Here is an 18,728-nt window from a genome sequence, read left to right as displayed (position 1 = left end):
AGCGGACCGTGACATCTATCTGCAGACCATCTGGGGAGATTTGCTGTCTGGGGTCTGTGGCAGTCACACAGAAAATGAATAGAAAATGCTAGTAAAGTGAATTGGGTCTGCCAATAATCCGTAGCTATATCTCACTTCTGGGGCCAGCTTTAAAGGGGTTGTCCCATTAAGACAAGTTATCCATACAGGATGCAAGATAAATATCTGATCAGTGGGGGTCTGACCGCTGGGACCTCTGCCGATCACGAGAATTGGGACCAGTCCCCACCTAGAAGAATGGAGCAGTGGTCACACAAGCACACTGCTGCTCCCCTCATTGGCACCATCTTATATGTTAAGTGGACTCCTGACTCTTCCCCGACATCATGCCTGCTGGATTTCAATGACTGATCGTTTCGTTCACAGGGGAGATAAGCAGTTGCCAAAAGGGTCTGGAAGAGTCTCACTCCCCTATCCAGGCGGAGAGTGCACGTATGGGGAAGACTAGCTTGTCTGGCCGACCACACACGAGAACCATTGGCTGCGCAATTCTTATCTATTGCCTACGATGCAATCGTGAACATATTTGTTCAGGTCAGGTGAACTGGTATATGCTGGTTTTACATTTCTTTAATCAGTTTTATAGAAATTGTCAAGGTTCACAAAAAAACAGACAGGCCCGTGTTTTTGATGATGGGTGCCATATTCGGGATCAGAGGGAATGGACGCATCTAGTGGACTGGGTTGAGCTTGTCAAGTCTTCGGCTGTGGATCAGAGGAGAACACCAGTAGAGGAGCCTAAAGAAAATGCTTCTAAGTGTGAAAGGAGCCCTTATCCGCCAATCCTGGTCATAGGAGGAGACATTTCACCTGCTTCCAAACGTTGCGACCAGTCTTATTAAAGGCTTAGTGGCATTTGGAGATTAGAACTGAGAACGGAGCATTGTTTGCTTTCAGCTATGTGCACAGATCCGTGTGTACGCATTGGTAGACTGCCAGGCGTACTGTAATACCAGCCGTGCCAATGTCACAAACACTGCAGACTAGTGAGGCTCATAGTGCACACGGTGGACTATCCTCTCCGTTCACATACCAGGCTGCCTCTTGGGTCTACACTTTGGAACGAGCCGTCAGCTCTTAGAGACAGAAGTTCTTAGGTTGCGATTTGACGATGTTCGAAGCAGCTCGTGCCGCCATGACCGTGAATATTCCACACATCCCTCTGGGGCAGATACATTCCTGAAGCTTTCATTTCAGGCAAACTGTAGAAGAGAGAGCATTCTGCCCAGGCCCCTGAAGCCCCATATTACAGACCTGCAGGCATTCTGTGTGTTGCCATATGCTGCCTGCCTCCCAAGATACAAGCTTCTAGGGGAGAAGACCGCATACATGATGGCAGTACAATATGCGCTACAGCACAGCACGGTGCCATGTCCTGGTCATGTGCACAAGCCCTTAGGACAGATGCAAATGTCCCAATGTAGTCAGAATAGGCCACGGCAGGTGCGACATGTAGGGAGGTCTTGCCTTGGGGGCTCACAGTGTCATTTCTAAACCACGGCTTTCTCTGTATTTCTTGACGTCCAGAGTTATGAGGCGCCGTCACAGGTTAACAGACAGATGTTTTTTATGGCAACCTCCTCAGGCAAGCAAATAGCACATACGTGGTTTATTGCACATAACGATAAAAATCTTCATACACCGCACGAAACGCCAGTGTTATCTACTGTACATTGTACGTTATACAGCCCTAATAAACCTCCATAAGGGAAGTCTATATAAAGGACGCCTACCTCATTAGTATAACCACATTCAAATATGATGCCAGCGCTCAGTACTTGTGCCAACCATCTTAACGGCCTGGCAAAACGACTTGTTTTATAGATGCATTTAAGTACAGATTGATCGCCACCAGGACAATTCTTAAAGGGAATGTAATATCAGAAAATGACGTATTGTTTAAATAATTTTTTTAATTGTGGTGATGATATTTTTAATAATATATATTTCTATATTTTTTTTTTTTACTGCAGTTATCTCATTATCATTACAAGCAGGATTACAATGGCAGATATCCGATATAGATATAGATATATATATATATATATATATATATCTATATCTATCTATATCTATCACAGGATCCACCATTCACAATAAGTGATATCATAGCTTATCTGCTCCCCCTGTCCTCTGCACAGGTCACAGATCATACCTACAAAACTCTCCTATAGAAGTCAGTGAGGTCCTCTCCAGACCATTGTGTCTATGGCCCCTTGGGGTGCTGTAAAGCATCTCTCTATATGATGTTAAAGTGTAACTGTCATTCCTTTTTTTTTTTGTGTGTAATGTGTAGGGGCAGTGATACTGACCATTTTTTGCAATATACTTTAATTACTGAAATTGTACATTTCTATTAGAAAAATTGCTCTAAAGTGGCCCGTTTTGAGCCTTAGAAACGCTCCTCTGCCTTCTGTTTACATAACAGTGGAGACTCGCTCAACACTGACTGTGTTATGTAAGTAGAAGACAGAGGAGCGTTGCTAAGGCTCCAAATTCAGTAATTAAAGTATTTAGCAAAAATGGTCACTGCCCCTACAAATTACACACAAAAAAAAAAATGAATGACAGTAACACTTTAAAGGGGTTGTCCGGGTTCAGAGCTGAACCCGGACATACCCTTATTTTCACCCCGGCAGCCCTCCTGAGCCTGGCATCGGAGCATCTCATGCTCCGATGCGCTCCCGTGCCCTGCGCTAGATCGCGCAGGGCACAGGCTCTTGTGTTTACAATAACACACTGCCGGGCGGTAACTTCCGCCCAGCAGTGTGTTCGGTGACGTCACCGGCTCTGAGGGGCGGGCTTTAGCTCTGCCCTAGCCGTTTTACTGGCTAGGGCAGAGCCAAATCCCGCCCATCAGTGCCAGTGACATCACCGGGGTTCCTGTCAGCCCCATAGAGAGCCCCGGTTCGTCACCGGAACTCAGAAAATGCCTTTGCCCTGCGCGATTTAGCGCAGGGCAAAGGAGAGTATCGGAGCATGAACTGCTCCGATGCTCATGTCAGGGGGGCTGCCAGGGGGAAAATGGAGGTATGTCCAGGTTCAGCTCTGAACCTGGACAACCCCTTTAAGAACAGCTCGGTTAAAATGTCTGCCCCCATAATTATGTTAAAAAAATATAAATAAAAAAAAATAGTATAAAAAAAAATCTGCAATCAGAAAATAAAAACTGAATAAAAAATAAAATAAAATTGTGTCTCTCTCTGGTTTTTAAATGGCAGAACAGATTTTTCGTGTCCCATTCCCTTTAAAGACCACTGGGTTTTCCAGTTGGCAGAGTCTGTTGTCCTATTCACAGGATCTGCTAAAAAAACAAAACAAAAAAAAAAAACGTATGCAACACAATCATCATCCATATTATTTGCTAACCGTGTTTTGTGGATCGCAAAATACGTACATACAAAATAGTGATAATTATGGGTTGAATTTATCTATAAATAATATCTTTGTAGGTGAGAGAATGCATACTTGTCCCGGCAGCTTCCTAGAGCCAATGAGAAGTCACCATATTATTATGTCCATCACTAACGGGGCATCTGCGTATTATTTACATTACAGCCACTCCACAGCAAATGGGGATAAAATAGAGCAGCCCTTTAAAGAGGACCTTTCACCTGTAAAAACAATGTAAACTAAGTATGCTGACATGGAGAGCGGCGCCCGGGGATCTCACTGCACTTACTATTATCCCCGGGCGCCGCTCCGTTCTCCCGTTATGCCCTCCGGTATCTTCGCTCTGTAAGTTATAGTAGGCGGAGTCTGCCCTTGTCCTGTGGGCGTCTCCTTCTCCTAGGCTGCAGCGCTGGCAAATCGCAGCGCACAGCCTGGGAGGTTTTTTTCTCCCAGGCTGTGAGCTGTGCGCTGCGATTGGCCAGCGCTGCAGCCTAGGAGAAGGAGACGCCCACAGGACAAGGGCAGACTCCGCCTACTATAACTTACAGAGCGAAGATACCGGAGGGCATAACGGGAGAACGGAGCGGTGCCTGGGGATAATAGTAAGTGCAGTGAGATCCCTGGGCGCCGCTCTACATGTCTGTATACTTAGTTCACATTGTTTTTACAGGTAAAAGGTCCTCTTTAAAGGGAACCTGTCACCTGTTTTATGGTGTCCTAACTAAAGGCAACATAAATAAGTGACTGATTTGCTTAGCAAAATGCTGGGTCACTTTCTTTAATTGACCCAGTCAATCTGCCAACATCTTGTATTAAAAAGCTCCAGCTGATAATGATGAGTCATGAATATTCATGAGCTCCTGACTCTCCCTGCCTACCTGCTGCTGAATGACAGTTTTTTCTATATGAATCAGCAGCAGGTGGGCAGGGGAGTGGCTATATCTCTGAATTAAATATACGCTGGACTCAATGACATCACGCTGGACTCAAATCAGCTCATTAGCATGCGGCCTGCGGCATCTTTGTGTGTATATTATGAGGTAACCATCTGTCACACCAGTAAGTGAATACATCTAAGGTACTTTTTAGTAGTTAATGATTGTATATAATTAGTTAGATTATAATCAAATATCCACATGACAGGTTCCCTTTAAAGTTTTGGATATATATGTTTTTCTCTACAATATAACAGAAAGCCTCTGGATACGTCTGCTCACATGATGTCTACTTAAGACCTAAGCACATGTGTGTGCGCTCTTGTAAGTACGTACAGTAATTATACCTAATTACACTGCGTTTCAGGACCCAGTGGCAGCGAAGAAATAATCTCTCTCCTGTTTATACCTGGCGATGGTGAAGAAGACACTGGGTGTGGCAGAAAAAGAGGGCCCGAGACAGAACAATAAAAAAAAGGCACCCTTCATCTATTGCCAGCATGACTATTCATGAGAACCCGGCTGCAGACTAAAAGAATAGAGAAAGGGGTGCAGAAACCTAAAGAAGGGGTTGTATATTTAAGGCTACTTTCACACTCGTGTTTTGGGCGGATCCGTCACAATAATACAACCGCATGCATCTGTTATGAACGGATCTGTTTGTATTATCTGTAACATAGCCAAGACGGATCAATGAGAGACGGATCGGTTTTCTATTGTGCCAGATTGTGTCGGAAAACGGATCCGTCCCCATTGACTTACATTGTGTCTCGCTCCGCATCCCAGGACGAACAGAAAAACGCTGCAGGCGGCGGTTTGCTGTCCGCCTCCAGAGCGGAATGGAGACTGATCGGAGGCAAACTGATGCATTCTGAGCGGATCCTTTTCCATTTCTATGGTGGATCTCACAAACGGAAAGCCAAAACGCGAGTGTGAAAGTAGCCTTAGCACATGTGTGTCTGTCCATGATCTCTAAACTGTGACCGCCGCTACACACCTGTCAGACCGCCGCTACACGCCTGTCAGACCGCCGCTACACGCCTGTCAGACCGCCGCTACAGGCAGGTCAACTTTAGGAAAGAATTGTATACCACATGAAATAAATCTGGAGTATCTTTCTTATTGCTCTGCGTTGTGTAGTTCCTAGAAAGTAACTGAGCGGTACCATTCCCCTTGTCAAAGGGGTGTTTTCCTACAAAGCCTGAAGCCTCGCTCACATTTCACGGACCCATAAACTATAATGGCAGGGTTTGATCCAAATCATGGACCAAAGTAGTGCATGTGTCCGTGATTTTTTTCACTGACCCACGTCAGCACACGTTAGTGAAAAACAGAAATGCGGACGAGGCCTGAAACTAGCAGCACGGATTGGACACACCCCAACTGGTAACCCCCAGTAGATACACACAAGCACCAATTTTTGTCTGGCAGAAACCCGCCGCTCATGCCGAAAACGGGACAAATCCCATTTTAGTTGAAGGGCTCCGGTGGTGAACGACGCAGGCTATTTCCCATCTCAAGTATGCAAGTAGCCTCTAGAAGGATACATCGGGGAATACAATCATGTCGTCAGGAGCGGTGACGGGCCTTCTGAGAGTAGGCAGTGGGTCCATAGCTTCTGTGCATGGACCTGTACATCTAGGGAATCACAGCTCCGCCATGTGTGTACTTGCCATGGATAGAAAGTCACAATCATGTGTGGAAAGATCAAGCTTTACATATATGTGCGGTACACGCGGCAGAGTACGGGGTAGTGGAGCTTCACCACATGTAATGGCTCCCAGGCCTGATTACACACAGGGTCCTTACTAAATGACCATTATGTGCTATTCTATTTGTGCTGTCAACGTTGAGATAATTGCCACAGAATAAGGCCTCTTGCACACGACCGTATTGCTTTTTCAGTATTTTGCGGTACGGCAAAAATACGAATGACGTCCATGAGCATTCCTTTTTTTGCGGAACGGAACAGCTGGCCCCTGATAGAACATATCCTATTATTGTCCGCATAACGGACAAGGACAAGGATAGTACTGTTCTATCTTTGAATGGAACAAAAAAAAATTAAAAACGGAAGGCATACGGAGTACCTTTATTTTTTTTTGCTGATCCATTGAAATGAATAGTTCTGTACACGGTCTGTATACGGAACACAAAAAACTGAAAAACGTTTGTGTGCAAGAGGCCTAAGGCTACTTTCATACTCGCGTTTTGTGCGGATCAGTCATGGACGGATCCGTTTGTATTATCTTTAACATAGCCAAGACGGATCCGTCTTGAATACCATTGAAAGTCAACAGAGGACGAATCAATTTTCTATCATGCCAGTGAAAACGGATTTGTCCCCATTGACTTACATTGTGTGTCAGGACGGATCCATTTGGCTCTGTTTTATCTGACGGACACTAAAGCACTGCAAGCAGCATTTTGGTGTCCACCTCCAGAATGGAGACGGAACGGAGGCAAACTGATGCATTCTGAGCAGATCCTTTTCCATTCAAAATGCATTAAGGGCAAAACTGATCCGTTTTGGAGCGCTTGTGAGAGCCCTGAACGGATCTCACAAACGGAAACCAAAACGCCAGTGTGAAAGTAGCCTAAGGCATGTTCACAAGTCACAAGACATACCCCACTACCTACAGATGAAACCATGAATGAGAAGCATAAGGCAGACATTATTACAGGTCGGCCATAGAAAAAATATCCTGCCTGCGCAAGAACTCTGTTCACACTGGTAAGATGAAGGTCACAATATTTGCGCCAAGACGGGTCCAGCAGAAATATTCATTGCAAGTAGTGTGTGATCAGCCATGTGTTCTGCACGGCGTCATGTAATACTCAGCCTCCCACAGAGGATCCGTGAACAGGACGCTGATGACTGAAAACACATACCAGCTTCTGTATGTTTACGGCAAAACAGACGTGACCTTTCTGGTGCCTCCCTAATACCAGGTACTGTATAAAGGGGGCAATGACAGGAGCATGGCGTACACATTCCTGTGGGTCTGGCTGGGTAAGGGATCAGGAGGCACGGTAGCAGAAAAACGCTCACCATAAACATTAGCCTAAAACTGGTCAAAAGGGACGATTTCAACTAAAACAATCACTCGTTGAGGAAAGGTAAAAATGAATTATCGTTTTCACTGTCATTGTCTGGGGAAAAGAAATCACTTCAAGAGGACCTTTCACTAGTTTTTCTAAAGTCTAATTAGGGTGTTACCTTATAGGGCGGCCCCCACTGATGCCATGGTGTTTTTTTTTTCTTTCCCCCAAAAGATCCTCTCCCCTCCCGTTCGTCCACTGCGGCCCCTGGTTGATTTTGGCACCTTGTATAATGAGGAGTATTGGAACAATGAGGAGGAGACTTAGTCTTTCTCGATGGGCGTCTTCTTCTCCCTGGCTGTGACGCTCTCCGCTGTGATTGGACAGCTCTACAACCAGGGAGAAGACGACACCCACTGAGAAACCTAGGTGTCTCCTCCTCCTTGTACCGATGCTATTCATTAGCATACTAAGCGGGAAAATACCGGAGGGCACACCGGGCGAACGGAGCGGCGCCCAGGAATAATAGTAAGCGCTATAGGATGCCTGCTATATGCCCTACCTAACGTGCTACTTATCTTATAAAGTCTGGACCCATGAAAGGTCCTCTTTAAAATCTTCATTCAGTACTTGTCAGTTCACAAATGGTCATTCAATGTTTCCAGAACCTTGTTCATTCGGATGGTGTCACTGAACACGTATGGATGCATGGCATAGCTGTATGGCCAGCACCAAATACAATGATTTTGTGGGTGTATGATATCCCCTGCTCTTCCAGATGATGCGTCTAATGTATGAGGAGGCACATACCTCACCATAAAGTAGGAGCATTCTCCAGTATCTCGTGAGCTGGACTGACATCTATAGCAGCTCCGAGATGTCGTACATTTCTGTCTTCATTTGTGCCAGAAAGCCAGTGTGAATAAAGATAACCGGGCCAGGACCACTGACTGTGCCCCCTTTTTTGGAGAGTGGCGAAGTCGAAGTACAAACGCCACTTACAACTACTTTGCCAAAATGGTGTTCAAAATTTCTTTTGCACCAGAATAGCACAGGGAGATGATAAATCTCCTCTAATATGTATGACGGCGTCAGAGTAACAACCATTCCGCGGACCATTCTCAGAGTAACAACCATTCCGCGGACCATTCTCAGAGTAACAACCATTCCGCGGACCATTCTCAATCATCAGAGTAACAACCATCAATAAAGATCCTGTATTTGAAGTATTCTTCAAGCTCAGTTATGCTCATTTTGCATCTGTTTTAGCATTTTCCATCTGAGATCCATTATTTTAATTTTTGTGCGGTCCACAAAACATGGATGCCGGCCGTGTGTGTTCCACATATGTGGAATGGAACATCCGGCCCGCAGTAGAGCAGTGATACGGACAAGAATAAGAAGTGATGTATTATTTTTTGTGGGGCTTCAGAACGGACGTGTGGATGTGGACAGCATTGTCAGTCGTGAGGCCTAAAACGTATGCAAAATGGGCATAACAGATGCTCAAAATATAAGGGATCCGTTTTTGTTTTCTGTTCTTCTGACGGTGATGTGGACCTCCCCTAACAATCATCCACCATGTGCTAATTCCACTATTAGATTACGGAACTGACAGAATTCTGAGCATTACCTGCCATCAGACAGGTGCAGGCAGTACTAGATTGTGCCATGCTCGGGCAGGTCAACCGCCTATCGCCGATACACAGGTTGATCGGCGCTCGCCTGCACTGGCCTATTACACTTGCTGATGCAAAGTATATGGGAGAGGAACAATTGTTACCCATTTAGTTGTACTGATTACCGGCAGCACATGTCTGACCACACAGCGAGAGCGGAGCCGATAATCGAGCATCTTTCACCCCAATGAATGATAAGCCAACAAATGAAGGTTTTCTCGGCAGGATCACACAAGCCAAGTATCGGGAATGAGCTGCTGGGAGTCAGGCAGTGTAATAGGCCTCGCACCAGCCCTTTGTAACGGTGACGCCCTATAGATTTATAAATGTTATCAACAGTGTTTTTAGATATTAACCGAACTCTTACAACGAAGATGACGCCAGGTGCCCGGGGCTCGGTTTATACCAGCTCTTTGTCGTCTTATTTACAGACCAAACAATGGCCATGCATATGTAAGTAAATCAGCAAGCCTCGGCTATTGTCCTCCATGATACAAGCCGGCAGGTGTAAAATACACACAAACTGGCTGAAGACCAGAAGACGACGTCACAGGCTTTACTTACATACCCTAACATTGTATAGACCATCCTAATGTACAAGTAGAAGTAGAGGTCTACATGGTTATTGCCGGCACTGGGCCAAGTCGGTGCAGTAGGCAAGTGTGCTCAGACCCACCCAAGCCCCAGGCGGCGGCAGGATCCTGGTTGTAGACTGCCACAGCAGAGGTAACAGACAATACAAGGTCGAGCCGTCATGTTCCCGCTGTTCTCTCAGATGAAAATCCCTGTATCAAAGGCTAATTACACAGTACAGATGAAGAGCATTCAGGAACAAAGTCACAGTCTGCACGGGCTGAGGTCATGGATCTGAATGGGAAGTATATCAAAGGGTACGAAGGGAGTTGCAGATGCCTCCTGACAAGACGCAGGGGCGGACATGACAAATACGAATCATATGGTGTCTACCACTGGCAGGACGACAGATGTGACAGCTACCGGACCGTTTAGGCCCCATGCACACAAGTGTAATTGTTTTGTGGTCCGCTGGAAAAGTATAGCACATGTATCATCCGCAAAAAGGTAGACTTTGCCTGCAAAACACGGTCCACAGACCCACTGAAAACAGAGGGTCCGCAAGTAAAATGCAAACGGCACACTGACCGATCCACGATCTGCAGACTGCAAAGAGGGTGGAGTCGTATATACGGGGCCTTATCCGAATAAGCTGACATCAATGTCACAAAAATGTTACCAAACCAAAGACTATAAAACCTGTCAGTAATGGTATCCAGGCAAGGTGGATGAATGATCACGTGTGGTGGTGCCCCCCATCTACCAGGGTGAGGCAAACTCCAACAGCCTTCTCCTACGACTCCATGAACATGCAAGCTTGGGTGGGCTGAGCATCATCTCCCAACAAACCCAATCCTTGCATCCACCTTCACTGCCCTGTACCCATTAGATTGTCAGCACACCCGGCCACTAAAGATCGCCGGCTACTGTTACACAAGACTAATATCAGCAACAGGCGTTTCTACAAACTCATCGCTGATAATTGGTCCAAGTAAAAGGACCTTCATTTTTGGGGGTTTGGCAGAATTTTATTCTACAGGACCCTGAATATGCTGGAAAGCACCATGAAGACCTAAAGGGGATTTAGGAATGACCCATATGTCAGCGAGCCCCGATGCTCCCATTCTGATGACTTCCGGCCCCCCACCAGTCTTTCCATCCTGGTGTCCCTGCATTTCAGGACATGACCCCGGGCCATGCGGTGACCTCAGGCACTGATTGGCTGGGAGGTAATTTCCTGCACTGACCAGGAAGTAGGGACCGGGGGGAAATCGGTAACCTATGGAATGGGAGCGCTCGTGAGCGGTATGTGACTGAGCCCAGACAACCTCTTTAAAGGGATTCTGTCACCAGGATTAACGATATAGCGATATTTATATGTGCCCATTAGTCTCCTTGCTGTGTTTAAAATGACCCCACTGTTACTGCTCTGTGTGTGTTAGATTTTTATAAAAACCGATGTTATTCATGTGTAAATCACCTCTGTCAGGAGCCCAAGGGGTTGTCCCACGATCTCCTGGAGCCCAGCCGCGCCCATCGATCCGGAGCCCAGCACCGCCTACCACTTAATTTATTCACTGCACTATCCTGACGTCAGTTCTTCTCAGTGCCGTAATCTCGCGCAGAGGGAGCCAGCGCATGCGCAGTTGACTCGAAGCAGGTGCCGGTAGTCCGCACGGGCACAGACTGTGCGAGACTACGGCACTGAGAAGAAATGTTGTCGGGGCAAGTGGATCGATGGGCGCGGCTGGGCTCCAACGGATGTGGGACAACCCCTTGGGCTCCTGACAGAGGTAATTTACATATCAAGGAGATAGATTTTTATAAAAATCAAACACACACAGAGCAGTAACAGAGGGATCATTTTAAACACAGCAAGGAGACTGATATAACATATAAATATCGCTATGGCGTTAATCCTGGTGACAGAATCCCTTTAATCCATCCCTAATCACGATTACAAAATTCAAGTTAAAGGGGCTTTCCAGGCTCCTGATACTGATGACCTATCCTCAGGACAGGTCATCAATCTCTTATTGGTGAGGGTCCAACACCCGGCACCCCCTTGATCGGCTCATCCCTAACAGTACCATTCCAAGTGTAGTGGCCATGGTCTACCATTGGCATGGAAGCCGGCTGTGCTGCAGTTACCCATCACGGCCACTACACTTTGAACGGCGCTGTGCTTCCTGCGCCATTCAAGAGCTACCGGTAGTTCTAGCGCCGGAGGCTGCAGGGATCCGCTGATCAGAGTAGAGAGTGACGGACCCTCACTGATCGGATATTTAGGACCTACCAGGAAAACCCCTTTAATTCTTTAGCTGGCGGAATACATTTGATGAAGTTCAGCCATTGATATTGGTAGAGACTTCCAGTGATCTCCTGTGAATAGTGGGGCGCCCTGATGGGAGACGCTGTCAGGAAGGGTTGGGCATGTTGGATGTCTGGCAGCAACTCACCCCCTCTGAAATAATAATGCACCAGTCTGATGATGGCGCACACGTTTATGGGGGAGCTGGGTGTCGTATGACCTCTATATCTCTATGGAAAGGACCGGCAAATTCTCAGAGGGCGTTTCCTCCAGTCCACAGACACAGCAGTAAAACAGAGGTCACGGGGTCATCAGAGACGGGCGTGTCACAGGGGACATACCTGATTAACATGCCCCCCATGAAGCCCTGATGCTTTGATATACAGTCCTCTTAGGGGACTTTCACACTAGCGTTTAAGTTTTCCGGTATTCAGTTCCATCCTAGGGGCTCAATACCGGAAAAAAACGCTTCCGTTTTATCCTAATGCATTCTGAATGGAGAGCAATCTGTTCAGGACGCATCAGGATGTCTTCAGTTCAGTCCCTCTCACGTATTTGGTTGGAGAAAATACCGCAGCACAAATTCCGGGACACTTCGATTGAAATGTATTAATGCCGGATCCGGTACCAGGTGTTCTGGAAAACCGGATCCGGTTTCCCGCTCTGCGCATGCACTGACACGGAGGTATACCATTGTCAGGTAAGTACGTGACACGGGGGTATACCATTGTCAGGTAAGTACGTGACACGGGGGTATACCATTGTCAGGTAAGTACGTGACACGGGGGTATACCATTGTCAGGTAAGTACGTGACACGGGGGTATACCATTGTCAGGTAAGTACGTGACACGGGGGTATACCATTGTCAGGTAAGTACGTGACACGGGGGTATACCATTGTCAGGTAAGTACGTGACACGGGGGTATACCATTGTCAGGTAAGTACGTGACACGGGGGTATACCATTGTCAGGTAAGTACGTGACACGGGGGTATACCATTGTCAGGTAAGTACGTGACATGGGGGATACCCATCAGGTAAGTACGTGACATGGGGGATACCCATCAGGTAAGTACGTGACATGGGGGATACCCATCAGGTAAGTACGTGACATGGGGGATACCCATCAGGTAAGTACGTGACATGGGGGATACCCATCAGGTAAGTACGTGACATGGGGGATACCCATCAGGTAAGTACGTGACATGGAGGTATACCCATCAGGTAAGTACGTGACATGGAGGTATACCCATCAGGTAAGTACGTGACATGGAGGTATACCCATCAGGTAAGTACATGACATGGAGGTATACCCATCAGGTAAGTACATGACATGGAGGTATACCCATCAGGTAAGTACATGACATGGAGGTATACCCATCAGGTAAGTACATGACATGGAGGTATACCCATCAGGTAAGTACATGACATGGAGGTATACCCATCAGGTAAGTACATGACATGGGGGATACCCATCAGGTAAGTACATGACATGGGGGATACCCATCAGGTAAGTACATGACTGGGGGATACCCATCAGGTAAGTACATATCAGGATCCCAGCAGGTAAGTACATATCAGGATCCCAGCAGCACACGCTGATAGTGGCAGTTCGGGGTGGCGGCCAGCAGGCGGCGCTGTGCCGGGAGCGCTTATAGAGCCGGGATGTGGCGCCTTCTCACCTTGGAGCTGTTTGAATCTTCCCTCCAGCACGTTGGCGTACTGTACGGAGTTGACGAAGGCTGCGGGCGAGAGCAGCGGAGAGGAGGGCCGCGGCGCCTCCATGTACCCGGGCTCAAACTGGAACATGGTCCCGGCTTGTCAGCACACCGAGCGGGGAGCCAAGTCACAGGAGGCGACCCTCCATGGGCGGCTGGAGCGTGCGGGGGCAGGCGTGATCAGCGCTGTCGCCTCACTGTCGCGATATAGTCCAGGGCGGCCAGGTGGAGGCGCGGGGCATCTGTCGTCCCGGGACGCGCGGCTCTGACTGCACCTTCCCCGCGCAGAAGCCCAAAAAGCTCAGATTTCAGGAATTCCTGAGATTCCTGCCTCTGGGAGATGGGCTTTCCCGCTGCTGCTCTTCCTGGACCTTGATCTGATTACAAGGCTCGGGCAGGTTGTAGTGAAGGCTGGGGTGGAGAGAGCACTACAAGGGGCAGGTTGGGTGGAACCACTGGGAAAGGTGTGCCGGGGGAGGAGACGGAATGTGGTACAGTCCTGGATGCTATGAGCAGAAAAGTGAGAGCTGGCCTGTGGTGTGCTGAGTGTACAAGGTGTGCCCCATCCCAGACGTGTGCCACAGGCAGGGCAGCCGCTGTCCCCGGCACAGCATAGACCTAGCGGCCAGGCTCATGGGAACACCCAGGAGGCTCCAAAACTCTGTCCCCTGTGTGCCACCGCTCTGTCCCCTGTGTGCCACCGCTCTGCTGGGTATACAATATTCAGACAGCACTCCAGTTATTGATATCACAGTGAGATTCCTGCTGGGGCGGTATATTGTGCTGCCCTGTGGTATCTGGTTCTGCTGGGGCAGTATATTGTGCCGCACTGTGGTATCTGGTTCTGCTGGGGCAGTATACTGTGCCGCACTGTGGTATCTGGTTCTGCTGGGGCAGTATATTGTGCCGCACTGTGGTATCTGGTTCTGCTGGGGCAGTATATTGTGCCGCACTGTGGTATCTGGTTCTGCTGGGGCAGTATATTGTGCCGCACTGTGGTATCTGGTTCTGCTGGGGCAGTATATTGTGCCGCACTGTGGTATCTGGTTCTGCTGGGGCAGTATATTGTGCCGCGCTGTGGTATCTGGTTCTGCTGGGGCAGTATATTGTGCCGCGCTGTGGTATCTGGTTCTGCTGGGGCAGTATATTGTGCCGCGCTGTGGTATCTGGTTCTGCTGGGGCAGTATATTGTGCCGCGCTGTGGTATCTGGTTCTGCTGGGGCAGTATATTGTGCCGCGCTGTGGTATCTGGTTCTGCTGGGGCAGTATATTGTGCCGCGCTGTGGTATCTGGTTCTGCTGGGGCAGTATATTGTGCCGCGCTGTGGTATCTGGTTCTGCTGGGGCAGTATATTGTGCCGCGCTGTGGTATCTGGTTCTGCTGGGGCAGTATATTGTGCCGCGCTGTGGTATCTGGTTCTGCTGGGGCAGTATATTGTGCCGCGCTGTGGTATCTGGTTCTGCTGGGGCAGTATATTGTGCCGCGCTGTGGTATCTGGTTCTGCTGGGGCAGTATATTGTGCCGCGCTGTGGTATTTCTAGCCCCACCTACTCCTATTGTCCCTGCCTATTTGTAGCTTGTGTTGCTCCTCCTGTTACTTTGGACTCTCCTACAGCTTAGGGCCACTTTATTATTATTTTTTTTATATTTTTTCCCCCCAGGGCCACTTTAAGGCCACTTTCAGACGAGCGGGTGCCTTGCAGCGCAGCTCCCATCCTGACCTCCCAGCACTGCCGGGGTCACATAGCATTATATTGATGTATGATGCTATGTAACCCTTACAGTTCTGGAATGTATTGGATAACACTGCCAGCATTATGTCAATGTTACACAATACATTCCACGCCTCTAAGGGTTACATGGCATCATAAATCAGTATAATGCTATGTGACCCCGGCAGTGCTGGGAGGTCAGGATAGGAGCTGCGCTGCCAGGCACCCGCTTGTCTGAAAGGGGCCTTAAGGGGTTAGGCAATTGTAAAAATGCCCCCCACAATGCCCTAGCTGCTCCAATAGATCATGCTCCCCGGCACCCCCTGCACGGCCGCTGCTGCCCCGTTGCGTGGATTGTCTGCCATGGAGGATGCAGCCAATAGATGGCCTGTTATTGGCTACACCCCCCGTCGGCGGGTGTTTCGATCCACGCGATGGGGAGATGCAACGGCGGCCGTGCAGGGGGTACGTATGATCTATAGGAGGGGCCCGGGTAACCCCTTTAAGTTCCCTGTCCTCCCCTGGTTGCCACCACTCTGGTCAGCGAGCTGCAGATCCTTTGTGTTTCCTATGGGGATCTTTTGGCTTTGCAGGGGCGGAGGGTGAAGAATTGGGCAGATTTATTAGATCCTGCACCTCTGTAGCCAGAGCAGCGGGGATTGTGGCTTTACACATGGATAGCGGTGTCTGTGCATATTTTTTCCCTAAATGTTAGCTGGACGCTGGCGGTATTAAATATGTTTGTGCGCTGTTTGTTTTGCTTTGTTGTTTGGTCACTTATTTATTACCATTCATGTGTCTGGATGGTGTGAACTGACGTCTCCATCCCCCGCTGCATTCAGACCCCCGGACAGTGACTCTCCAGCTTGCCACTCATCCCACATCCAAAAGCAAACAGACCCTTTGTCCTGCAATTGTTGAGCAATTTAGCATGTCTCAAACAATCCCACACAAACACGGGGTGAGGGGCAGCCATGTCCTTGGCTAGCTTTCACTGGTGCCAGGACTAGGCTGAGCTTTGCAGTGGATTAGAATGAGCGTAGGGGAGACGTATGACGATCAATAATGGTCCGTCAGCTAAGGCTACTTTCACACTCGCGTTTTGTGCGGATCCGTTCAGATAATAAGACCGCATGCATTTGTTCAGAACGGATCTGTTTGTATTATCTGTAACATAGCCAAGACGCCAGTGTGAGCGTAGGCTAAGACGCTCCTTTCATCTGACGAGCCGAGAGAGAGACGAAGATTACATGTCCGCCTCCGTGCGAGGCTAATATACTTGTCTATGCCGACCTCATGCCTAGGCTGCATCTGTGTCCGCATACAACGGCAAACACTCGGGAGTCCGCGTTTCACACATCGCAAGTCCACCTAGAGCAGGGGGAGCAACCTCCGGCACTCCAGCTGTTGTGAAACTACAACTCCCAGCATGCATACTTGCTCTGCTCTTCTAAGAACTGACAGACATGAATGGAGCATGCTGGGAATTGTAGTTTCACAACAGCTGGAGTGCCGAGGTTGCTGATCCTTGACCTAGAGCTTTCATATTAACCCCTTCAGGACCTTGGGATTTACTAATATATATATATATAAAAACTCCCTGCTTCCCAAAGCCATATTTTTTTTTAAAAAAAAATTCTGTTCATATAGCCGTAGGAGGGCCTATTTTTTTTTTTTTTTGGGGGCGGAACAATCTGTTCTTTCTAATGGCACCATTTACTATTTCATACAATGTAGTGGGAAGTTGGTAAAAAATTCCAAATGGTATGGAGTGGGAAAAAAAACGGAATTCCACCACAGTTTTAGGCCTCCTGCAGACGGACGTGTGCGCCCCGCGGCTGTGCTGCGGGTCCGCGATCTGCCCGTTCCACAAAAAGATAGAACATGTCCTATTTTTTGGGCGGAACGGTACTATGGAACGAAACCCCACAAAAGCACTCCGTAGTGCTTCCGTAGGGTTCCATTCTGCATTTGCTGACCCATTGAAGCGAATGGGTTCGCATCCGTGATGCGGGATGCACACGGAACGGTGCCTGCATATTGCGGATCTGCAAATGAGGTCTGCAATACAGCAACGGTCGCGTGCAGGAGGCCTTATGGGTTTTGTTTTCATGGTGTTCCCTATGCAGTAAAACTGACTTGTCCGATGCATTGTCTGGGTCAGTACGATTCCAATCATACCATATTTATATAGTTTTTCTCGTCTATAATACTGAAAAAAAACGAAACTTTAGCAATGGGAGGAAAAAAAAATTTCTACTCAAGTCTTCCAGATTTTTTATTTTTTTTGCAGTTATGTCTTTGGAGCTCATCTGGAGAGTGTGACTTTTTGATCAATTTGATAACATTTTTGGGGGGAGGTGAAGTAACAAAAACAGTAAATGTGCGATTTTATTTTTTTAAATTCTATGTTCCGTTACACAGTTTGCCGTATGGGATAAATATTTTTAGAATTCATTGTTACGGGAAATTTTGGATGTGGCAATGCCTATATTTAATTTTGTTCTATTGTTTACTTGTATTTTTATTTTGGGGGAACAAAAGGGTTAATTGTTTTTTTTTTTTTAACTTTATTATTTTTTTTAGGCCCGAAGTGCCAAACAACATGCAGTCATCACTCTGCCACTTTTATTTATCAATGCCTTTAATTCCATTGATGAATAGAAGATTCAGTATATTCCAATGTAGTGCTGTCACCTGTGACAGCCATCGGAGCCCCCAGTAGGCTCCGGCCTTTTAGAAACGAACAAACGGCCCCCCAATCGCTCTGTGGGATAGCCATTCCCGGTCTGGAAGAGCAGCACTTATGGGTTTTCCTCTCTCAGATGCTGTGGTCACATTTGACCACAGCATCTGAGGGGTTAAACGCCTTTCATTGGCATTATAGGTGATTGCAGACATTAGCCCCGCGTGTCTGCTGTATGTATTGACTCATGCTGTATATAGACAGCAGCCGTTCAGAAAGGGTTAAATGGGCTTTCTGAGAATTTCAGTTTTATTTTTATTTTTTACTGATTATCTATCCTCATCAGTATCCGATCAGGGTCACCCAGGACCCCCGCCGATTAGCTGTTCCTAGGCCAGTGACGACACGTTTATCAGTCAAGTGGCCTAGGAGCAGATCATTCCCATAGACGTGAATGGGGCTGAGCGCGATGCCAAGCACAGCCGCTATACTATGTACGGCAAGCACTCGCAGGAGCACCGCTGCCTTCTCAAAACAGCTGAATGGCAGGGGTCCCTGGTGTTGGACCCCCACTGATTTAGATACTGATTACCTATCCTGAGGAATTTAGCATGTCTCATAGGTTATCAGTAGGGATGAG

At 47.7% G+C, this 18,728-nt stretch overlaps 1 protein-coding gene across 3 annotated transcripts in view; it reads right to left on the bottom strand.

The window, feature by feature from the left end:
• Positions 1 to 18,728, bottom strand: part of SPTBN2 (spectrin beta, non-erythrocytic 2) — a 258,310-nt gene that overhangs the window by 56,353 nt on the left and 183,229 nt on the right. The window contains exon 4 of one of the 3 annotated variants that reach the window (XM_044270585.1): positions 13,655 to 13,751. The exons of 1 other annotated variant lie outside the window; for it this stretch is intronic. In XM_044270585.1, coding sequence (XP_044126520.1) covers positions 13,655 to 13,751 — 97 coding nt within the window. Of the gene's footprint in view, positions 1 to 13,654; positions 14,100 to 18,728 lie in introns of those variants that run through there. One more of the 3 variants, XM_044270584.1, reaches the window with a different exon arrangement.

Source organism: Bufo gargarizans, chromosome 10 (genome assembly GCF_014858855.1).
Source record: "Bufo gargarizans isolate SCDJY-AF-19 chromosome 10, ASM1485885v1, whole genome shotgun sequence".
Lineage (NCBI taxonomy): Eukaryota > Metazoa > Chordata > Amphibia > Anura > Bufonidae > Bufo > Bufo gargarizans.
Note: the sequence above shows the minus strand (reverse complement) of the source record. Positions and strands in the feature narration are given on the sequence as shown.